The 20,335-nt window shown below is 37.4% G+C and overlaps 3 protein-coding genes across 6 annotated transcripts in view; 1 reads left to right on the top strand and 2 right to left on the bottom strand.

Moving 5' to 3' along the window:
• Positions 1–20,335, bottom strand: part of LOC146459453 (electrogenic aspartate/glutamate antiporter SLC25A13, mitochondrial-like) — a 166,984-nt gene that overhangs the window by 71,460 nt on the left and 75,189 nt on the right. The gene's annotated exons all lie outside the window — the stretch shown is intronic.
• The window catches only part of LOC146459455 (D(1) dopamine receptor-like), a 73,264-nt gene that overhangs the window by 30,410 nt on the left and 22,519 nt on the right, over positions 1–20,335 (bottom strand). For all 3 annotated transcript variants that reach the window (XM_085089496.1, XM_085089495.1, XM_085089498.1), the window contains 2 exons: positions 15,892–15,931; positions 11,187–11,241 (listed from right to left, as the gene is read on the bottom strand). The gene's annotated coding sequence lies outside the window, so the exon portion shown is untranslated. The remainder of the gene's footprint in view (positions 1–11,186; positions 11,242–15,891; positions 15,932–20,335) is intronic.
• LOC146459456 (uncharacterized) overlaps positions 1–20,335 on the top strand; it is a 57,680-nt gene that overhangs the window by 32,120 nt on the left and 5,225 nt on the right. The window contains exon 3 of one of the 2 annotated variants that reach the window (XM_085089506.1): positions 12,200–12,350. In XM_085089506.1, the coding sequence (XP_084945632.1) occupies positions 12,200–12,301 (102 nt within the window). In that variant the 3' untranslated portion in view covers positions 12,302–12,350. Of the gene's footprint in view, positions 1–12,199; positions 13,955–20,335 lie in introns of those variants that run through there. The other variant, XM_085089505.1, reaches the window with a different exon arrangement.

Genomic DNA, 20,335 nt, shown 5'->3' with positions numbered 1-20,335 from the left:
GCTTAAATTTGGCCGACCTTGACTCTCCATCTGAAATATCGGCAATCGAAGCGGCAGGCATCCCCATTCTTCTTGCTTCTGCGATCAAGTAATCGATAATGATACTTTGCAATGGGCAAACAACTAACATTGTTTGATGTTATGACTTTAGGCTGCAAAAGGTTGAAATATCAAACTTGTCCCAAATCTCGTAGGTAAAACTGCAAGAACATCGCTACTTTGAAGTAAAGCATTGGCAGCTTGACTTTGCTCTGGTTTTAATTCCAGAGAAAACCTAAGTTATTTAGAGAAATTCTCGAAACCTTCACTGATAGAAACTCTACCACCATTTTTGTGTTGTCAACACGACGCACGCGAAGAGCAATGACGTAGGCACCAAATTCAATATCCACCAATCAGCATTTTGCGTTGAAAAATTCAACGCAGAAATGAAAATTCCTGAGACATCGTTGCAAGCTCTCTCCTCTTTCCCCCTCCCGCCCCCCACCCCCAAGAGAGCTTGCTCGTAGGCTATGTGATTCCTGCCGCACGTAACCTCACTAACCAATTTACGGCCATAAGGATCGCAGCGTTTTGTCGTTTTTCGTATTTAAAATCTCCAGTTTAATTAAAACTTTCCCTAACCAAAAACTTTGTCGATGAGACAAAATCTAGATGCGAATCGCGCGAGTTACATCATCATGATATTGACTTTGTCAGTCAGCCATCTGATAGACGAATATGACGGATGTTCATAGTCCAATCACGACTGCTGTGCTTTCGGTGTACAAAAAGTTTCAGTTATCTTCAAAATCTTCGCATGTTTGGTTTATCAACAGAGTTGATACCTAAAGGTAAATTGGCCACCGTAAAGAGATTCGAGTGCTGACGTGTCAAGCGTAAGCCCTTCGTCATAGCGAATGAGATGAGTCAGAATCGGATGAGTATGGTGTAGCTTATTTTATCTTTTAGGATAGGGTTTGTTAATACCACGACCCCCTAAAATTCTGAGTATAAGCCCTTCTCACCCCGAAAACGAAACGAAGGCAAAACTTCTCAAACCTGTTTTCAATATTAATAGAATGTTTTCCTTAATACTTAACTCACCAGTCACACGAGCACTCAACGCTTATATGTATCATGTAAAACCCGCAGTTGATCTCCTCATGCCAGCCGCGGGATAAGAATTGATATCAACTTGAGAAAAAGAGACTTATTTATTTAAAAAAGTTAATTAATCATTATGCCAGGTGGCCACCTCTGTTTTGAGTAATAGCGATGGGTTTTAACGAAAAATAAAGCGAAAAAATTAAAACTCCTTCTCGGAGCGACGGTTGGCGCCTGTGAGCGATTTTTCAAATTTACGAGGCAATTAATAGTGTATTTCTACTATTGGAAACAAGTACTTTCTCCGCCTTTGCTCATGCAATTAATCGTCTCTCACAATCCACTGACAAATACCAATTTGTCGTTCTTCAAACTGAGGGAAACTGTTGAGTAACTAAACACCTGAAAGTATTACTGTCAGAGAAAGGTGTACTGGATTTTGTGGGCGTATTGCAATGGTCTTTTCTTTATTGATTCTTTCATCTGCAGTTCAAACTGAAAAATAGAATATCCTATATTTCACTTCTTGTTTTGTCTCTGGCGAATGGTAATCTAATAAAGAGTTTTTTTATTTGTCGGGAATTGTGAATTTGTATCCGCGACTTGGCGTCAAACGTCCGCTACATTCATATATACATAGGCCCTTACACAGGGCTATTTTGCCGTAATGATTAAACTAAGTGTTAAATCAAAAAGAAAATGAACAAAGAAAAGCCTTAAAAGTTTGTACGTCAGCTCATGAACTGAGAGAAGTAAATTAAATTACTTCCTAATATTTTTGTTTAGACTCTTTTTATATTGGTATCTTTAATGTCCTTTGTTAAATTACCAAAAGGTTTTCTGCCCTGGTAGGCAAAAGTCTGCGTTCATGTAGATTTAGGTCAGAGTTATGCCCAGTGTAGTAGTATTTTTGTTATGTACAGCCAGGGTTTGGTTGTTTAAGCACCGGTACACCATAGCAGAGTACTTAAGAAGTTTCCCTAAAACGCTGAGTAATAATAATAATAATATTAAAAGTTTATATAGCGCGACTTTCCATAAAATGATCAAGTATGCTGTACATCATATAAGACTAAACCTAAAAGACATAAATTTACAATGGTTTCAAAAAACAAGTTAAAATAAATAAAAGATAAGATCAATAAAATTCAAAGAAACCAACTTGACTTCAATAAAAAGCTAACTTAAAATAACGTGCCTTTAAAAGCAGCTTAAAACGATCAACGTTCGCCTCGTTCCGTACTTCTAATGGCAGTCCATTCTATATCCTCGGTGCTGCTACTGCAAATGCCCGATCTCCTAAAGACTTTTTTGTTATACCTCCAGATGCTAATGACAAAATACCGTCATTGATCAAAGGCTGTAGCCGGATTTTTCCTTTACCTGCACTAGATCATAAAGACTTGTGAGATTTAAGGCGTTAAGAGTCCCAGTCAGAGTCTTAGCCTTAAGACAACTATGCAAGCAGAGTTCTGGAACGTTTTCCTATCTAAAAGGTGTTTGATCCGATAAATACAAATTAGCCTAAACATGCTTTCTGGAACGGTTTCTTAACTAAAAGGTGTTTGATCCGATAAATACAAATTAGCCTAAACGTACTTTCTGGAACGGTTTCTTATCTAAAAGGTGTTTGATCCGATAAATACAAATTAGCCTAAACATGCAACTACACTGCAACTTGAGAAGTCACAATGTAATGTTCACTCTTTGTTATGTATGCCATCCACCAGACAGACAAGATGGCAAATTTTTTTTACTCCATGCAGAGTTATTGCCAAACTGCAATTATGAGCGCCTTCGTTTGGATGCATGTGTTTTCCGGAATATGAGCAGACAGTACGGTTGTTAGATATTACCTGCAGACATTTCCCCTGCGGCGCCTACACTAGCCACTAAAGACTGAATAATTCAGTCGCTCTAAAACCCAAATAAAGGGATATTTTAGAGCTCTTCTGCAAGCTTTATTGAACCTCAAAAACTTAAGCAACCTTGAACACCATGGGGACTTGCTTGCTGGACTCATTTTGAACCTGATTATGAAAGCGAGACTTCGTTCATAGTTTTTATTATGAAAGTCAATTTTCATTCAAACGCAGACAAAACTAATTTTCACTTGAAACATTTTGCACTTAGCCTTGCTTTCGTAATGAGGTTCAAGGCAACTCGGAAATGGCCTATTAGAGATTAATTCTCACTTGTATTTTCAAAGTTTTCGCAAATTGCCGATGCACTGCACGTTTCGGGCAATTTTGGAAAACTTTTGAAAATACGCGTCAAAATTAATTATTAATTCTACTCTACCTCGTGCGATTACGTATTCAAACAGTGATCAGCGTATAGTTTCTCCTTACTATATCACTAATTCGTTAAACAAACAGGTTATGAGAGTAAAGCAATATTCCCAACTAGTACAAAAAGAACTGAATGGGAACAGTGGGAGAAGATAGATGTTGATGTCCGAGCTTAAAGGGTAAAACTGAGCGTGTGGGAACGAAGGGATGAAAGGAAATGTTGAAGAAGCTTCATATTGCTTGTACGAAATAAAAAAAATAAAATAACTTGAAAAACAGCAACAATTACAGAAGGACAGGTTTAATGAAAGCAGAAATGTAAATACAAAATGTCAATAATCTCGACTGTGCGGAGACAGTGTGTCTTGTAACACTGACTTTTGCCTTGCACCGACATGATTGGGATTATAACAATTATCTCCCCAGCTTCCTTTTACCTGGCGGTTATGACGGGTTGAGCACATCATGCAAATTTCCTCGAGTTATTGTGTAATACACTCAGGTCCATATATTTACATAGGCTGTAGCATTCGCTTTGTTCAATGATTGTCTTCCCCATGCCATGGCCTCACAAATAACACTTACACCGCTTTGTTTTCATTTCAATGCGTTGGAGTTCTAATTGTATGAAGAAGCCAAAAGCAGTTGGCCTTACAACAAAAGTGCGACACGTTTGTTGTAACGCAAATTGCCGATAGAAAGAAAGATTTGTGTTTTTTTAATAAATTTACTGAGAGTATTTCAATATAGCTTTTTATTGCTTCCTTCCTCCTCCATAAACGGTGTTTACTTAGTCTTATTCTGACAGAACAGTTACACAAACGTGATGAAAGAAAAGAAATATTTTTTTTCCCGAAGATCGTAGTTTCATTGCTCAAACTCCCGCTGGTAGTTAAGCGAACACAACCTTCAGTTTTCAGATGTTTCTCACAAATTTAAGTCGTAAAAAGAACGCAAAACAAAAACAATCGTTTTTTCGAGAAGAAATACGTGACGATCACGATTATCTGAGAAGTCAATTTCTGGCAGGAGTAATTTTTTCTAAAATATTTGTTGACATTTCATGTTATTTTTTTATTACTCAGGAAGACGCATCGAAAAGGTACCAATAACAGATCAGACATTTTTTGAACTGCCAAGAAAAAGTGTCAAGTGTTTTATCGTCTTGTCATTCATAGTCGTAATTTGACCGCCGAACTTTCGTTGCGAGCTGGAAATAAAAATTTTCCGCTTTATTGCCGTTAACAAATTATGACGTTTCTCTTTATTTCGCTTGATATTTTCTCCTGGTAAGACAGAATTTCAGCAACGTTTTAGCTTATCTTAGCTGCTTGTTTGTTTTTGCTGTTATTTGTTTTCTCGAAATATATAAAAGTGATGTACTTAAAAAGTATGTGGCATGTACATCTTATTTACCGGAAGGGAGTTCGTTATGTCTATAACTTGTGCCGACATACATGTCAAGAAAACGAGAACGGAGGTTTTTCCATCTGTGCAAGCCAAAAAAAAGCGTGTTTTTAATTTTCCTCTCTATTGAGATGGCCTGAAAACCTTGTTGACATTCCATTTAATTTTTAAATTATTTAAAGAGGACGTATCCGAAATGTGCCAATGACATATTACACGTTTTATGAACTGCCAAGAAAAAGTCCTAAGTGATTTCATGCCTTTTCACACGAATTTAGGTTCGTAATTTGGCAGCGAACGCTTTTGATTTCAAGTTTGAAATATATACATTTTTCTTTCTTATTTCCTTAAATCTCTCGATTTCGTCAGCAATTAGTTTCCTGCGAAGACGTAGACTAAGAGCGAGCGGCGCGCGGCGTATGGCTCGTTCGCTTTCCTATCCCTAGGAAAAAGAAGGGAGTGATCGTAGTTTGACGAGGATTTCAGCAACTTATTGGCTGATCTTAGCTGCTCGTTTATTCTTGCTCTCATTTCTTGTCTCAAGGAATATTTTTTTTAAAAATAGTACGGTTGTAAAAATAGAGACCAAAAGGGTTAGCGCGAACGATGATACCCATATACGTCAGTCGGATGTGTACATGGTATTCATAGGAAAGAAAATCGTTAAAGAAATCCATGTTAAAAGATCGAGAACGAGAAACTAGACCCGCAGTCAATGTACGCATGTTTCTATCTCCATTTTATTGCTGGTAATATAAGGGACACGTGTACGATTGTTTTGCATAACGATGGACCTTATCAAACTTCATTTGCACTCTTGTTAGCAGACTTTGCGTCGCTTGAGAGCAGACACGACGAAACGTTCTACGTCTTTTTAACTGAACTGCCACTATTGCGGAAGCGTTACCAAAGAAAGTTCATCGAGATTCGGTAGGAATTACCGAAAATTATAAAATTCAACAGAACACATCCTAAAAGTGCACTGAATATTCGCAGAATGACCAGGCGAACACTGACACTTAACCCATCGTAGCAATTTCTCCTTATTTTCAACGAAGGCCGTATTCCAGTCCAGTTCAAAATCCTTTATATTTTAGCGAAATGTTTCTTTAGAATAACATTTATTGTGAAAAAACACTAAATAAATCTTTTTTGTGTTTGGTTCCTATCCGGTCAGAAGCTCATTTCAAACTCACGCTTTTGTTTTGTTATTGTTACTCGTTATGTACAGTATTTCAATTTAGAAAAAGCATTTTGATGAAATGGAGATTTGTTTGCAAGCGGGAGAGGAGGTATTGAAATTGCCAACAAGGCGTAAATGCGTCGACTTGTGGAAAACAAAAGAAAGCCTAAATACAATGTAACCCAAAGTAAATTTGCCATTTTTACTTGTTTTTCTTTTATTGTTTACCACGACATGAGTTACTGTAGCAGGCAGAAGACCAACTATGGGAGGCACCGCTTTAGAATAGAAAAATACTGTAAAGCATACCGTCATCCCACGTTTATACACGTTTTGAAATAAAAACAACAGAAAAACTAGCTTCATCTCGATATATCCCTGGTGTTTTCGTTAGTTGAATTAAATGTATACTCGCCTTTTTGAAGACTCACAGGCCTCTACGCTTGCTGTTGGCCACCGGCTACTTGTTCAAAAGAAAGCAACTTCAAGTTTTCCGACAGTTCTGACTGAAGCGCTAAAGCCTGTCAATGCATTTCAAAGACAATTTGCCGCGAAATGTAAACGGGTATGAAAAGGTCAACCGCTGAACCGCTTTTAGACGTCATTATTTTGAGTCGGAGTTGCCTGATAAAAATTCAAAAGAAAAGACAGCTGAGGTGATAACTGCTTAGCATCAATGCACAACACGTTTTACAATTACGTTGATTTCTTAGGTCTGGCACTCGTACTTGTAGAAGCTTCCTGCAGTTGTCATGCAGCTTTCTTTCGCTATTTGAGCGAAATATTTGTATAAGGTTAAAATACTCGATACAAATAAAGTACAAACGAATATATCATAATAAATCTTAGGACGCATTAGTCTTCTTTTCAAAGCGAACGAAAGCAATCTCTGAGATAGTTTATCTACGTGTTACGAAGCTATGATCAATCGGTGGTTTTTATTTTTGACTTATGATTTATTTGCAAAAAAAAAAAAAAAAAAAACGCAAAGGAAATAAGCGGGTAACAATAAGATAAATTTGTAACTTAAATGCCATAAAAAATTAGCTTTAAAATGTTCGTGCTAATATTCATAATATTACCAGAAATTTCACCAGGTGGTTATCTAGAAATGCAATGCAGTACAAATGTATTGATAATTACATTGTGATACGAATAAAAGATTATGAACGACTGTTTCTGGAAACTGCCGGCCATGCATATGTAAAAGGTTTCTCTATTCATTAAAACTACCTATTCTTAAGTAAATGTAAGCTTAAAGAAAAAGTAAAGTCCTTCATCTCACGCCTTTGAGGTGTGAACTGCAAATTAAGTTGTCCTCGCGTGGTTGGCTGGAGCGTGTTTTCAAGTAAATATACTTCAAACTCTCATAAAATGTGTGTCAGCTATGCAAGTAAGTTACATAATTTTTTTGAAAAATTCTGGTTCGAAAATGAAACAAATTTCTTCAGTAATGCTCCCGTTGTTTATCAGTTTCTCAAGAAATATTTCGTAGCCAGGAAACTCCAGGTACAAATTAAATTAATCTTTCAAAGGAAACTGTGTAAGATGACTTTTGATGTTTTTCGTTTCATGTGAGGCCTGTATCGAACGTCCTCTTACTGAGTTTACTATGGAATATGCACTCACTTATCTTTCCGTGGTTTACGCTCTGAAGCTTGTGCTAAATTGACAACTGAAGGTGCGTATGACCAGGCTAGCCTCCTTCACCCGAATCTATGGTTTGTGACTTGCACATGTATGGCAGCACTAACATCGGTGTTCAGAACAGTTTATTTGCGTCGTGTGCTCCTCTGCATTCAAATGTTTCGTACTAACATTGGGCTCGTGTTCAAAATATGATGATGATGAGGAGGAGGAGAAGGAGGAGGGAGGAGGATGATGATGATGATGATGATGATGATGATGATGATGATGATTATGATGATGAGGAGGAGGAGGGAGGAGGAGGATGATGATGATGATGATTATGATGATGAGGAGGAGGAGGGAGGAGGATGATGATGATGATGATTATGATGATGAGGAGGAGGAGGGAGGAGGAGGATGATGATGATGATGATTATGATGATGAGGAGGAGGAGGGAGGAGGATGATGATGATGATGATTATGATGATGAGGAGGAGGAGGGAGGAGGATGATGATGATGATGATTATGATGATGAGGAGGAGAAGGGAGGAGGAGGAGGATGATGATGATGATGATTATGATGATGATAAGGAGGAGGAGGATGATGATGATGATGATGATTATGATGATGAGGAGGGAGGAGGAGGATGATGATGATGATGATGATTATGATGATGAGGAGGAGGAGGAGGATGATGATGATGAGGAGGAGGATGATGATGATGATGATGATGATGATGATGATGAACTATATTGAGTGAAAGTTTAAAAATTTAATTCAGACCCAAGAGCAGGTGCTCTTTTTGCATTTACAACTTTTTTTGTCTCCTGTGAATGATGATCTTGACGCTTCTCCTAAACGAATGTATTCCCATTTTATACTCTAAACTGTTTAGATACAGACGTTTCTGTTCTTTGCACTAGACATTTCAACCAATTTTTCCCTCCTTCAGTTTCTGTTATTTCGTTCCGTTCTCTTTGATTAACGATTAAGGAACATGCAAAATTTTGTTTTGTCTGCTAGCTTTATTGCAAGTGTTATGCAGCGTGTTGTTCCCGGACATATATATGTCCAAAATATCAAAAGAAAATAACTGAACCATAAAAAAGCGTCTTCTGTTTAGAACTAAATAAAATAAACTAATGTGTTCTTAACCTTATTGCTTACTTAACTGACAATAGTATATTCGTTTCAATAGCAGCGAGGTATTAATTTAAGATACATTTCCCTGACATGTAATTGAACATGTTAACTAAAAGCTTTTTCGGTTGAAACCCAATAAGAAAGACTTTTTCGACAGTAAATGAATCATTTCGCAGCTGTCAATGCGCTGCTGTTTTTGGAACAAGTACATTTGTATGAATACATGAATTTCAAATATTTCACTCTCAATATTTGTATCATTTATTGTTTTCCCACCACAGTAAATCCACACAGTACAGAAATCATACCACATCAGCAATTATTGAAGGCTGGTCTTTGAATCGAACCTAACCACACAGTTGAAAAGGTACATAAACATATAAGCACAAAATAAATTGTAAATTTTAAATTCATTTAGAAGTTCCAGATGTGTTTGTCCTGAAATTGCCTGATATGACTCAACCTTTTAAAACTGTCCTGGCCTGCCTATGAAAGAAACCAAGCTAACGCATCTATTTCGTGGATGAACTGATTTTTATTGCTTGTGCGGGCATACTTATCAAACATGAAGCAATACTAGAAGATGGATTATCCGTCCTCTAGTATGAAAACGGCCATAGTTTGGTTTAACTGTCACGTGAAAATAATAGGTAATAGTTAACGTAACAGCAGTTGCACAACATCATCATCGTACCTTAAACTGTTTTTCTTTTAATCAAACCGCGGTATTTTTTCTTGCCACGTGGTTGCCATGCGTACAAAAGTTATCTGACAGATGTAATACGGTTTCCCCTAGTACATCGCGCGACGCGCAATCTTGGAACGAAGATCGGGAGCAAGGAAATGGAGGATGAGGCTCGCGCGCGAGAATCCACGCTCTTCAAGAGAAAAACGACCGTTTTGCAGGCTATGTTTGCCTCTGGTTTTTAAACCATTTCAAAAATGTTTTTATCTATTCAGTATTGTTTTGCAAAAAAAATTCCACACAATTTAACGTGACCGCTCAAGCATTTTCTTAACGATAGTTTCATCAACCCTAAACGATGCACCTGACATCCTGTGGTTTGTATTGTAAAAAATTGACACTTCAGTTTGAATGTTTCATTGTAGTTAATAGCTGTTTTTATACTAGAGGACGGATAATGCGTCCTCTGGTATAACAACGGCCATTATAGAATGTTTTCCATACATTATCCAACAGATACTTGTCACAATGATGTTAACAACTCATTACGTTATCTTGCTGTTTTTATATGCTGCAATTTAGCGCGAGTTTGTTGGGCGAAACGCCACGGCTTAAAAACGAACTGGAATGAGAATGAACACTGATTACTTGAATGAGGATTTAGTAGATAAAGCTCTCAAGAGAGATAAACGTGAGAAAAAAGAAGAAATCATACTGGTGGCATGAGTCGAGCTGCTTTGGTGTAACCGCAGTCTAACCAGTAGGGACTTTAAGAAACCACGAAGACAACTCCAATGGAAAACGTCGCTTGAAATTATGAGTACGCGTTATTTGCACTACTTCACTTGTATTCCATTTCGTGCAATTTGTACAACGTGGCCGAACTGTCTAGTAATTATGCAAAAAGAGCAAGGCTGATTTCACGGTCAGAAAATATATTTTTCCAATATTTCGAAAGGCACGGGCTTTCTTTTTCAGGGTATTTTACAAACTGACTCTGAGGTAAAAGACGTTAAAATTTAAAACAGGAGGGGATGCAACTAAGACACCATAATGACAAAAGATAAATTAACAACAAACAAAAACGTTATAATTTGACATTTGAAAATGCAACTTGCCAATAGAACTGCCACTCTGCCCGCTTCTTGCTATTTAATACCCTGCATAGTCTTGCGGCTGCTAGGATTATGCAGGGATATGTACGGTGGGAACGGACCGTTAAAGGCGTTAAAGACAGAAAACGAAAAATTCACCGTCATGTGTTCATGTTCTCCACAAAACCTTAAGTTTGGTCATTTCACCTTGTTGTCTGGCTGAGTTCGGTGAAGAAATGTACCATAACTTATAAGGTACACGCAGGGCCTATGTTTTTCTCATCAAATCCTATTGCTTCAGTTGTGACATTCTTGTTGCCGTCGCCGCAGTAACTGGTTAAACTCCCTACTAATTCTCCATGCTACGGAGAATTCGGCCCAGCTGGGGCCCGTTTCTCGAAAGTCCCGTCAACTTACCGCGCCCGATAAGTATATTTTTAAATGTTTTTTTCGCCGATTGCACAGTGATTACAGACATGGTACTTGGCCAATGTTTTCATAGAATTATAAGATTTTAAAATTTAGTATTCAAAGCTAACAAAAATTGACCTCTGTTAAAAAACATTTATCATCAAAATCACTTATCGGGCCCGGTAAGTTACCGCGAGACTTTCGAGAAACGGGCCCCAGTGGCGGCCGTGTTAACGAAAATGTACACCACTCACCTAACTGCTTCACTGCTTCACTGCAGCTCTTAGTGGTCTTTTGAGTTGTGAAGTTCTAAAAATAAAAACCGAAAATCTTGCGTTAATTCTCTTATTTCAGCTCTAAAACAACAGCACAGGAGTGGCAAGGGGACGGAACGCCTTTGGGATTAGACCATTTCCGATATTTTAAAATTCTAGCTTGGCTACGAGGCTTGGGGGGATAAAACAACAGAAATTAATTATTCATCCCTGAACCTCAATGTAATTTCTGTTGTTTTATTCCCCCGAGCCTCGTAGCCAAGCTAAAAATTTTAAAATATCAGAAATGGTCTATTCCTGCCCAGCGGAAAAACTATATTAAATTTCGTCATTGCGAAAGTAATTTGCTTAGTTTGTTTTGAGAATGTGTCAAAACTATGTTAACATTTAGTTGATTGCAGTTAACGAAAATGTCCCCGAGGTACAAATCGTGGGCGCTGATAATAGAGTATTGTGGTTCGGTATTTTGGCAATTTTCATGTCACAGTGAGAAAACCAAGCAACCGGTATCGGTTTCATCGACTTTCGACATTTTGCCGCTATTGTGTGCTTTTGGGCAACCTCCATTGTCCCCCTCATGTAAGAATCATTAGATTCATACCAAGTGATCGGACGCGAATGACCTAGAGTCTTGCAAACTGAGACGCAGGATCGCATGCAGGGGCAAATTTAGCTCGAGGAACTAAAGTTACAAAAACACTAGGTTCCTCCCTTCAATTTTGGCTTACTAGCAGCAAATGGAACTTGTAATTCGGGTGATATTTTCGTAAGTATCTGGTGAACTTGATTCGATATAAAGTTGGTTTCAATGTGAAACTCGCCAAGAAGGCCTACCAGCCAACCTTTTCAACATCTTTAGCACCAAGTAAAATGAATTATGTATATGTACTTCTTGCAGAAAAATTTTAGTGAACTGAAACTTGGAGTGACCCTGTTATTGTGAAATATTTTGCTCTATCTTCAGTTCCCCTTTTTTCTCACTCTTGTGTTAGATGGCTGCCGAAAAGCCTTGGCTCAAGCGAGTGGTATCACAGGCTTCGAAGAAGTTCCGAGAGCAGCTTACCGTGAAGATAGCTCTAAACAGCTTCTCGTAAGTCCAGCTTCAGTTTCAGCGCAGTGAGTTGCTTGGTGGCTCCACAACAAGTAGGTATCCGAAACTTTAGAGCAACATGAGTTGTGTGTTCGAGCAAATACTCTCGTCAATATTTGTTTTGCAAAGGAAAGCAAACGCTAAATGCTTCGTATTTATACGAGATATGATACGTGTGACTAAGAAAACACTGAGGCTACGATTGTTTTGATTTAATGCAGAGATTTAGCCGAGGATTTTGGATGGCCTATTTGTAACATACTCGCACAGTTGATGCATTTGCCCGTTGCGAAGCATTTTTTGCAGTTGAACAGTAAAAGCAATAGGTACAAATAAGTCACGCTTGCTTTGTGAAGCGATTAGTTACCCGTAATTAGCCAAAAGTCTGGAGATATTTTTAAATTCGTATCTGCTATAAATAAGTAATAATAACAAGCTGTAATCTGATTTTAAGCAAACAAGGATTTAGTGTAGTTGAATCAAAATATCCAAGAATGATATTTACAGATACTTAGGTTTGTTTGCTTTGATATCTATATCCCCATTTTTGGTTCCGCTTCCTGTTGGTAGCAATAACATGACGGCATATTAGCGGGCTTAGCTGAGGCCCTAATTGAAACTACCGTCAGGTGCTTTCCGGCCACCGCAGTTCCCGCTGATCAATTTCTAATGTCGTCGGCATTTTTTTTGCATGCACCAAGATGAAGGGAGTGAAGGAAATCGGCTTGAATATTGTCTGAACTGTGATACCACTAAATCAGTATAAATGTATGGTAAATAATTTGGGTAAAAAGCATATGCGTGTACCCCCGCTCGCTAATTCAATTCGTATGGACGCAAGGTACAATCCTGTTTTGGTCAATTGAGTGGAATGAGCTTTAGTTTAATGAGACGTTTTCCTGTTTCTTTAATTAAAATCGATCTCGTATCATTGGCTCTGTCGAACAGATCAAATCCGTATCCTGCGGAATTGTAGGACGAATTCGTATCAATTTTATCTAATCGATCTTTTCTCTAAGAGTACAAGGCTATTTAATTTGGCACCCTAAAAGAAAAACAAAATAGATGTCCGGAGATCGACAGATATTTATTGACTGAAAATCTCATTACCTTGGAAACTACACAGTTTGCAAAAGGAATTTTCAAAATATTTTCTTTGCAATGTTTTGTCATTATTCAATATTGCCTCGTTCCATTGTTCACTCGAGAGTACCTATTTACGGTCGCGTAACCGTGCGACATTGATTTCTGATTTCCTTTCCTGAACTGAAAAATATGGCTTGATATTGTGCATTAATGACTCACCTTTTGGACAAAATATGCAGTCAAATTTAAAAAGTCAAACATTAAGTTCAGCCCATCTTGCTGTCAATAACCTTTTTTTTCTTTTAGTTGTATACTGTATTAGGTAATGTTAAAGCCAAAAGACACCTTTACTCGCATAATTTACGAGGTGCTGCTGAAAATTAATTTGAATATTGCTGCTAAGCCTAATTATCATTCAAAGCTATTTTCTTGGCTCTTAAATAAATAAGTTAAGAATTTAAATATTTTTTTTACATACAATTTCAGTGTTGTCAACAGAAATAAATTGAATTCCAAGATAGAGTGGTTTATCGTCTCAATTTAATATTTTCCTTTACGACTGCAAAACGTATCTTTAATATTGTCCTATAGAATTATTGAGCACAGGACATTGCATTCACAGATGGTACGATAAAATTGCGAATATTAGCTCTCTTAAAACGCCAAAATAACCTCCCCCGACCCTCCCCCACAATCGGACACTAAAATCTTTCCAATAATATTAAAAGAAACCGAATTTGCATGGACCGCCGCCGTAACGAAAGAGAACTAGTGCGTCATGTGCCAAGGGCTCTCATCAGCTATAAATAACCTGAAACGACATGGGAGTGGGGTGGGTGATTTTCAAATATATTTCAATTTTCCCTCCTTTGAAATCAGCCTCGACTTTTATCATTTGGTCCGATTATCCTTCGGAGTATAAGCCGATGGTCTGTTAGAGGTAACGGCTAGCTTAGCGTTTCAAGCCGTTTTTATTATTATTATTAGTATCATTATCATTATCATTATCATTATCATTATCATTATCATTATCATTATTTATTTATTTATTTATTTTTTTAAACCCAGCCAAAAAACGTCCAATCAGAAGTCCTTCACTAAAACAAGCCTTAAGCCCTCCCTGAAAATATCCCCTAGCAGGAGAAATACTTATTTCTATGAAAGTGAAATAAGCCCATCAAGTGAGGTAACCAGGAGTAGATCCGGAGGGAGGGTGGGGGGGGGGGGGGGGGCACCGAATGGACCTGTAGTTATAAGCCTAAGCCCGTTGTGATGTGTTATGCCGTCATGAAAACACCAGAGCCTGAACTTTTGCTTATCTTCAACCCACTTAGTTGTCGTTTGAATTCCCGGACAGTGTAAAGGAAAGAAACGGCCTCGGAAAGCTGGATGCTTTTGCGGCTTTACTATAAACCTGGCCCGCACGTTAATGAAACTTTACTATACCGACACGTGATATCAGCGACGATCAAACAAAGATCTGATTATATTTAAAAAAGAAAATGTGTATTTTTCAAATTCGTTCTCTCGGGTATCTTATTGTCTAAGTAGTTAGAAATTTGGAAATGAATAGGCACGTTACGTACTTCATTTTGACTAAAACTCGACTACAGTAATAGCCCACGTATAAGAACCTGAATTTTTCAATTTAGCCTAAATAGGTTCTTATATAAATGGTACTTAAAGCAAATTTAGGCTACCAAGGTTCTTAAAATAGGTTCTTATATTTTCATATGAATTTCATCTGAACATACTATATATATTATAAATATCATCTCATAATACAGTATAATGGCAAACACAATAGACATACAACATGGTATTTAAGCTTGAAAGAAAAAAAAGTTATGTCAAGTTACTTTTAAATAGATCATGATCTTAATTCAGCAGTTTCTACCTATACACTTTCACAGCAACCCCACTGATAAGAACCTAACTTAAAATTTTATCCTAAATAGGTTCTTAGGTGGAGGGCGCTTACAATGAAAATTTTAGCCTAACAGTTTCTTAAAACACGCGGGCTATTACTGTACTAGACGTCTGACAATTGTTCAAATGTACTTTTAATAAATTAAGGGAGTTAAACCTTCGTCATCTTGAACACTGAGGAAAAGCCTCATTTGCATTATTAGTTGATCAGTTTTTCCTGATCAAGATGATGTTGAGTAATACTTTCTTGCCTTCGATAAAAAAAATTCACAGAGAGCTTAACCTTTTCAGCGATTTATCGTGCTTTGATTTTCAAGCACTTATATTTCCAGTTGAAGGGGATGCGTTTCAGTGTTTTGACTGTGTTAAAACGGAGGCTTCTATGTGGTGAATACTGGTTTTTCGTTCAGTGTAGCTCACCAGTGCTTCAGTTAAGTAAATATTACAGCTGCTTCTCTACTGCAAGTACCATTTATGTTCAGTACGAATGTCACACAGATAGTGTTTACTATTTATGTGTAAAGTCTATGACCCTTGTAAAAAGTTTTCAGTAGAAAAGTCATTTTTTTCTGTGCTTACCTCAATGAGCGGATGGTGCAACCAGGGGTCCAAAGGGTATCTAAAAGAACAAAAGTAAAGGCCCTTTTAAAGCGTTTTCAACATTTGCTTCAAATGTCGGGGGCGTTTGAATAGGCTGTAAAAATTTTGAAAACTTGTTGAAAGTGTGTTGAATCAAATTTAAATTGGTTTAAATTTTCATTCAACATCGATTCAACGAGAGGATGGCACAACCAGGGGCCCATAGGATATCTTAAAAACAAAAGTAAAGACCCGTTTAAACGGTTTCAACATTTGCTTTTGTTGAACCAAATGTCGGGGGCGTTTGAATAGGTCGTAGGAAATGCTGAAAGCTTGTTGAAAGTGTGTTGAATCAAATTTAAATTGGTTTTAACTTTCATTCAACATCCATACAACATATCCTTTGTTCTCGAAAATGTTGAATGGCGTTGAAGCCGTTTGAACACTCCGTTCATCATTTGCCCAGAGCATCCGTTCAACTTTTGTAGGTTAAATGTGGAAACCGTTTAAACGGCCCATTGACGGTTTTTCTACAAGTTAATTTGACTGTACTGAGAAAGGCATGCAGGTTAGAGGCATTAAAGGGAAATCAATATTTGAAGAAAAAATTGATCCTTGAAATTTTTTCTGAATTTCAAGTATTACCGATACAGTCGAACCTCAATCTTAATAAACAAGTTTTCTTCAACAACCACACTTTTCCGTCCCGGCCGACGCACGTTCTATACATTAATTCCCGTTTAAACCTCGTTACAACGATATATCGATGCAACGATAACGGTCAGTGCATGCGACGCAAAATAAACTTTCAATAACATTTGAATCGATATGAAGAAAATTCGCAGCTAAGTCAGGCGGGTATTTGTGACGGATGCATTTAAATGAAATCAAGGCAAGGCCGACAGTGCCTACTTCTGTTTCAGTGTACGTCAGGGTGCCGCTCTTTACGAAGCTATTGAATAACATTCATAATAAACAGCTAAATAATAATGTATAAAGCAATACTATATGCTTTTATGTCGCCTCAAATAGGTGCCTTATAACTGGGAAAATCTTACGGAACGTGATGTGTGTTGCAGTAAGAATTTTAAACGGCTTCAACTGATTCAACTGCCGCCGGACCGCGGTGTTGTAGCGTGAAATGACACGGCCAAACAAGCACTGAGTTCAATGGCCTTCAACTGTTGATGAACAGCTCGAAGTTGAAACACCATTTACTTGTCCGTTTATAGTACACAGTAACTTTCGATAACCCATGTTAAATATCGGCATTTTAAATGGTTAGGACATTTGTAGATATATCTTGATTCGTAGATGACTTTTTCTTAAGTACATACACTGAAAACAGTCTAGTCATTGTCATTTATCGCACAACAAAATGTTTTCACTTTAAAGAATAAACATTATTATATTTCTTACAGAAAAAAAAAAAAACAACAACAACAAGAATGATACTATCGCTACCTCCTTAGCTTCATTTTCAGCTTGTCAGTTGAGAGACATCTTAAACTGCTTAAACTGATTTGGGAAAAACATCCGGCGTTGTAGCTTGAATTTCTTCAATATGCAGGTTTTTAGCATTGCCACTGACTCAAGCGTAGGATTATATTTAATGCCAGTGTGATACATCTACTTTGCTAAAAACATAATGGTCTTCCGGTTTTCCTGTTTCCATCATACTTATATCGCTATAGATATCAAAGCTGTAAAGCTTAGCGTCCTAGAAGGTTTGGTTGATCAGAATCAGTTTAAAAGCCACCTCCCTTTCAACGACGCATATTGCCTAGTTATGTGTTATTTTTCATCCTGTAACAAGTTTTCGAGACTTTCGAACGGTGCGGTGATTCGAACCGGTGATGTGTTTTCTCCCTAAAGCTCTCCCTAAAAATGATGTGTCTGAAACGAGTTACTTGAATCCCTGATACAGCAATCTCTGATTAGGGTAAATTTGTCGCTACCAAATGTTTTTCAATAGTTTTTCCTTTCTTTTACACAGAATTAAACCACATCGCCAGAAACTGTTATACGAATGTCAAATCAATAAATAACAAACGCAATGATTTACACATTTCTTACATTGTGCCATTGGATGTCTTCCGTTCATGTATCAGTTACGAAATCAATGGATTTCTTTTGTACAGCGCGTATTAGAACCGCTAGAATCATGTCTGCGTAGCATTTTAGTGATCACTTCTGTCATATTCAAGATTATATGGAACAAAACTGTGAAATGAACTTTACTTTGAAATGGTTGTTTTTCAACCCTCTGTGGCTGCAAAGAAAACAAGTAAACAATAACAGCCAGCCATCTTCACAACATCCTGGTCGGATAAGCGGCGAGATAATCTTTGTATTTCCCGGTAAAACGGCGGCAACGTCTATAATTCGTGTTATCGGCAACCACTACGCAGTGGGCGATGGATTATTGAAACCACAAAATGAAGAATAGCTGAGAAAAATACACCATGGTTTCAAACGTGTTTTGAAATCGCAAGAGGCATCTAATTTAAAACATATCCTACTTGGTAAAATATCGACATAATAAGTGCGAAGCCAGGGGGAAGCACTTCACAGGGTCTGTATGCAAACAGAATTAGCCATCTGTTCCAATTTACAAAAAGCAAAGATTTGCGCTGAAATTGAATCGGTTTTTTTTCCAATTCATTGTGCAAAACTGTTTGTACAGTTCTTTCGCTTTGTTTCATGTCACAATGCAAATTATGCATTTTTATGTATATCTCCGTGCGACGGGTCGTGCATTCTTATATAGAGCGTTTTTTGCCTTTTCATTTTTAAGTCTGTAGAAGTTGTATATGTTTTAATGTTATTTATTTCGCTCATTTTTGATCACTTTTATAGTGCGCAGCTCTATAAGATGGTTTTTGTGGATTTTTGGTAACGTTTTGTCCTTTTATTGTACAAAGTTATTCCATTATTACAAGCTCTCCAACAGGGAGACGTGCAGTTTATTGTGCCACTTTGCCGCTAATATCCCGGCCCTAATTTGCCGAATTTTGTCTTCTTCATGGATACACCACCCAGTCGGCGGTCTTCGTGTAATTGAAAACGAGCCAAGTTAGCTTCAGAAGGCTTCCATACCATCATAAATACATTAAGTTACTTAATGTTTAAGAGCTTTCAAATCAAAAAGGCGACATATTAGCTATTAACAGAATGATTGTCGCCGTTTTGGAGAGTGTAAAATTGATGTAGACTAAGATCATATCAAGTAATCGTTTCATTTTGCGATGAATCCCCACCCACTATTGTTTTTAGGATTTTATACTTTTCAGCGAGGGCAGCTGCTGTGTTAAATTGTTTTCTTCGTTCTCTCACAAAATATTCTCACCTATTGAACAAACTGGCTAAAAAGCTCGGTTAACCAATTCCTTTGCTACAGAATAGATTGTTTTAAATACATGATGCATGTCTAAATCATCAATGTGTTCCTACTCAATTAAAATGTATTTTGAAAAAAAAAATGGCTGTGTAAGGTCATTGTGTTGCGCAATCAGTTGTGACTAGTTTCCCTTCGTTTTTTTTTCCTATCTTTGTTAATACCTGTCGATTGCTGCCACCCTTTGGCTAAACGAAAAAATGAAAATGTTCTAAAAAGCAATCGTCCCTTGTAAATTCGCTAAACACTACTTTGCGATAAATCAGTTTTTAGTAGCTACCTGAACACAGACATTGACTACCAAAGAATAGCTTGAATGGTACCTTGATGAAACTAGAACGAAGCCCTTGTAGTCCGCTGTACTAGACAACAACTACTGCCTGTTATCCGCTGAAGTTTACCGGTTGTAATATAGAGCAGCTCTCAGTGGCTTCTACTTGAAAGTGACTTCCTCTTTTGTGTTGTGTTAAAGATCATCACTGTTTTCCGCATGTCTTTGTATTATTAGCTTGACATTAACGAATCATTGATCGCTGCCTGATAATTTACGCAAAGTAAGAGGGTGGTTGCAGCACGCAATGAAACATTTCTACTTGATGACGTCAGCGTGTAAACAATTACAGTTTCCAGTCGGTAGTGGTCCAACTTTGGCATTATTCCTGGGAGACTTGCGCCTTCAAAACAAGTTTGTTTGGGGAATTTTTCGCAAGGAAAGATTGTTGTTAGGAAGTTTGGAATATTGTTATCTGACATTTGTTTTGCTCAACCAAGACGAGTGTAAACAAGCAAAAACAGTGATTCTAAATTTATTTTGAATCGAATCTGCATTTCAAAACCATTTGCTTTTGATTCCGTAAACAATTCAAAATCTAAGGAACTACTTTCATGTATTGTATGACAACATAATAGGTAACCTCTGACAACATAAGATATATATTTGTTTAAAAACGTTTATGAGCGGATGTGTTCGGGTGTGCTTTATTGTTTTAAAAGCCTTTTAAAACACTATTTTGGGCGATTTCGTAGTGTCGTATAATGCAAACCTAC

Source organism: Pavona decussata, unplaced genomic scaffold (genome assembly GCF_977016875.1).
Source record: "Pavona decussata unplaced genomic scaffold, jaPavDecu1.1 SCAFFOLD_219, whole genome shotgun sequence".
Lineage (NCBI taxonomy): Eukaryota > Metazoa > Cnidaria > Anthozoa > Scleractinia > Agariciidae > Pavona > Pavona decussata.
Note: the sequence above shows the minus strand (reverse complement) of the source record. Positions and strands in the feature narration are given on the sequence as shown.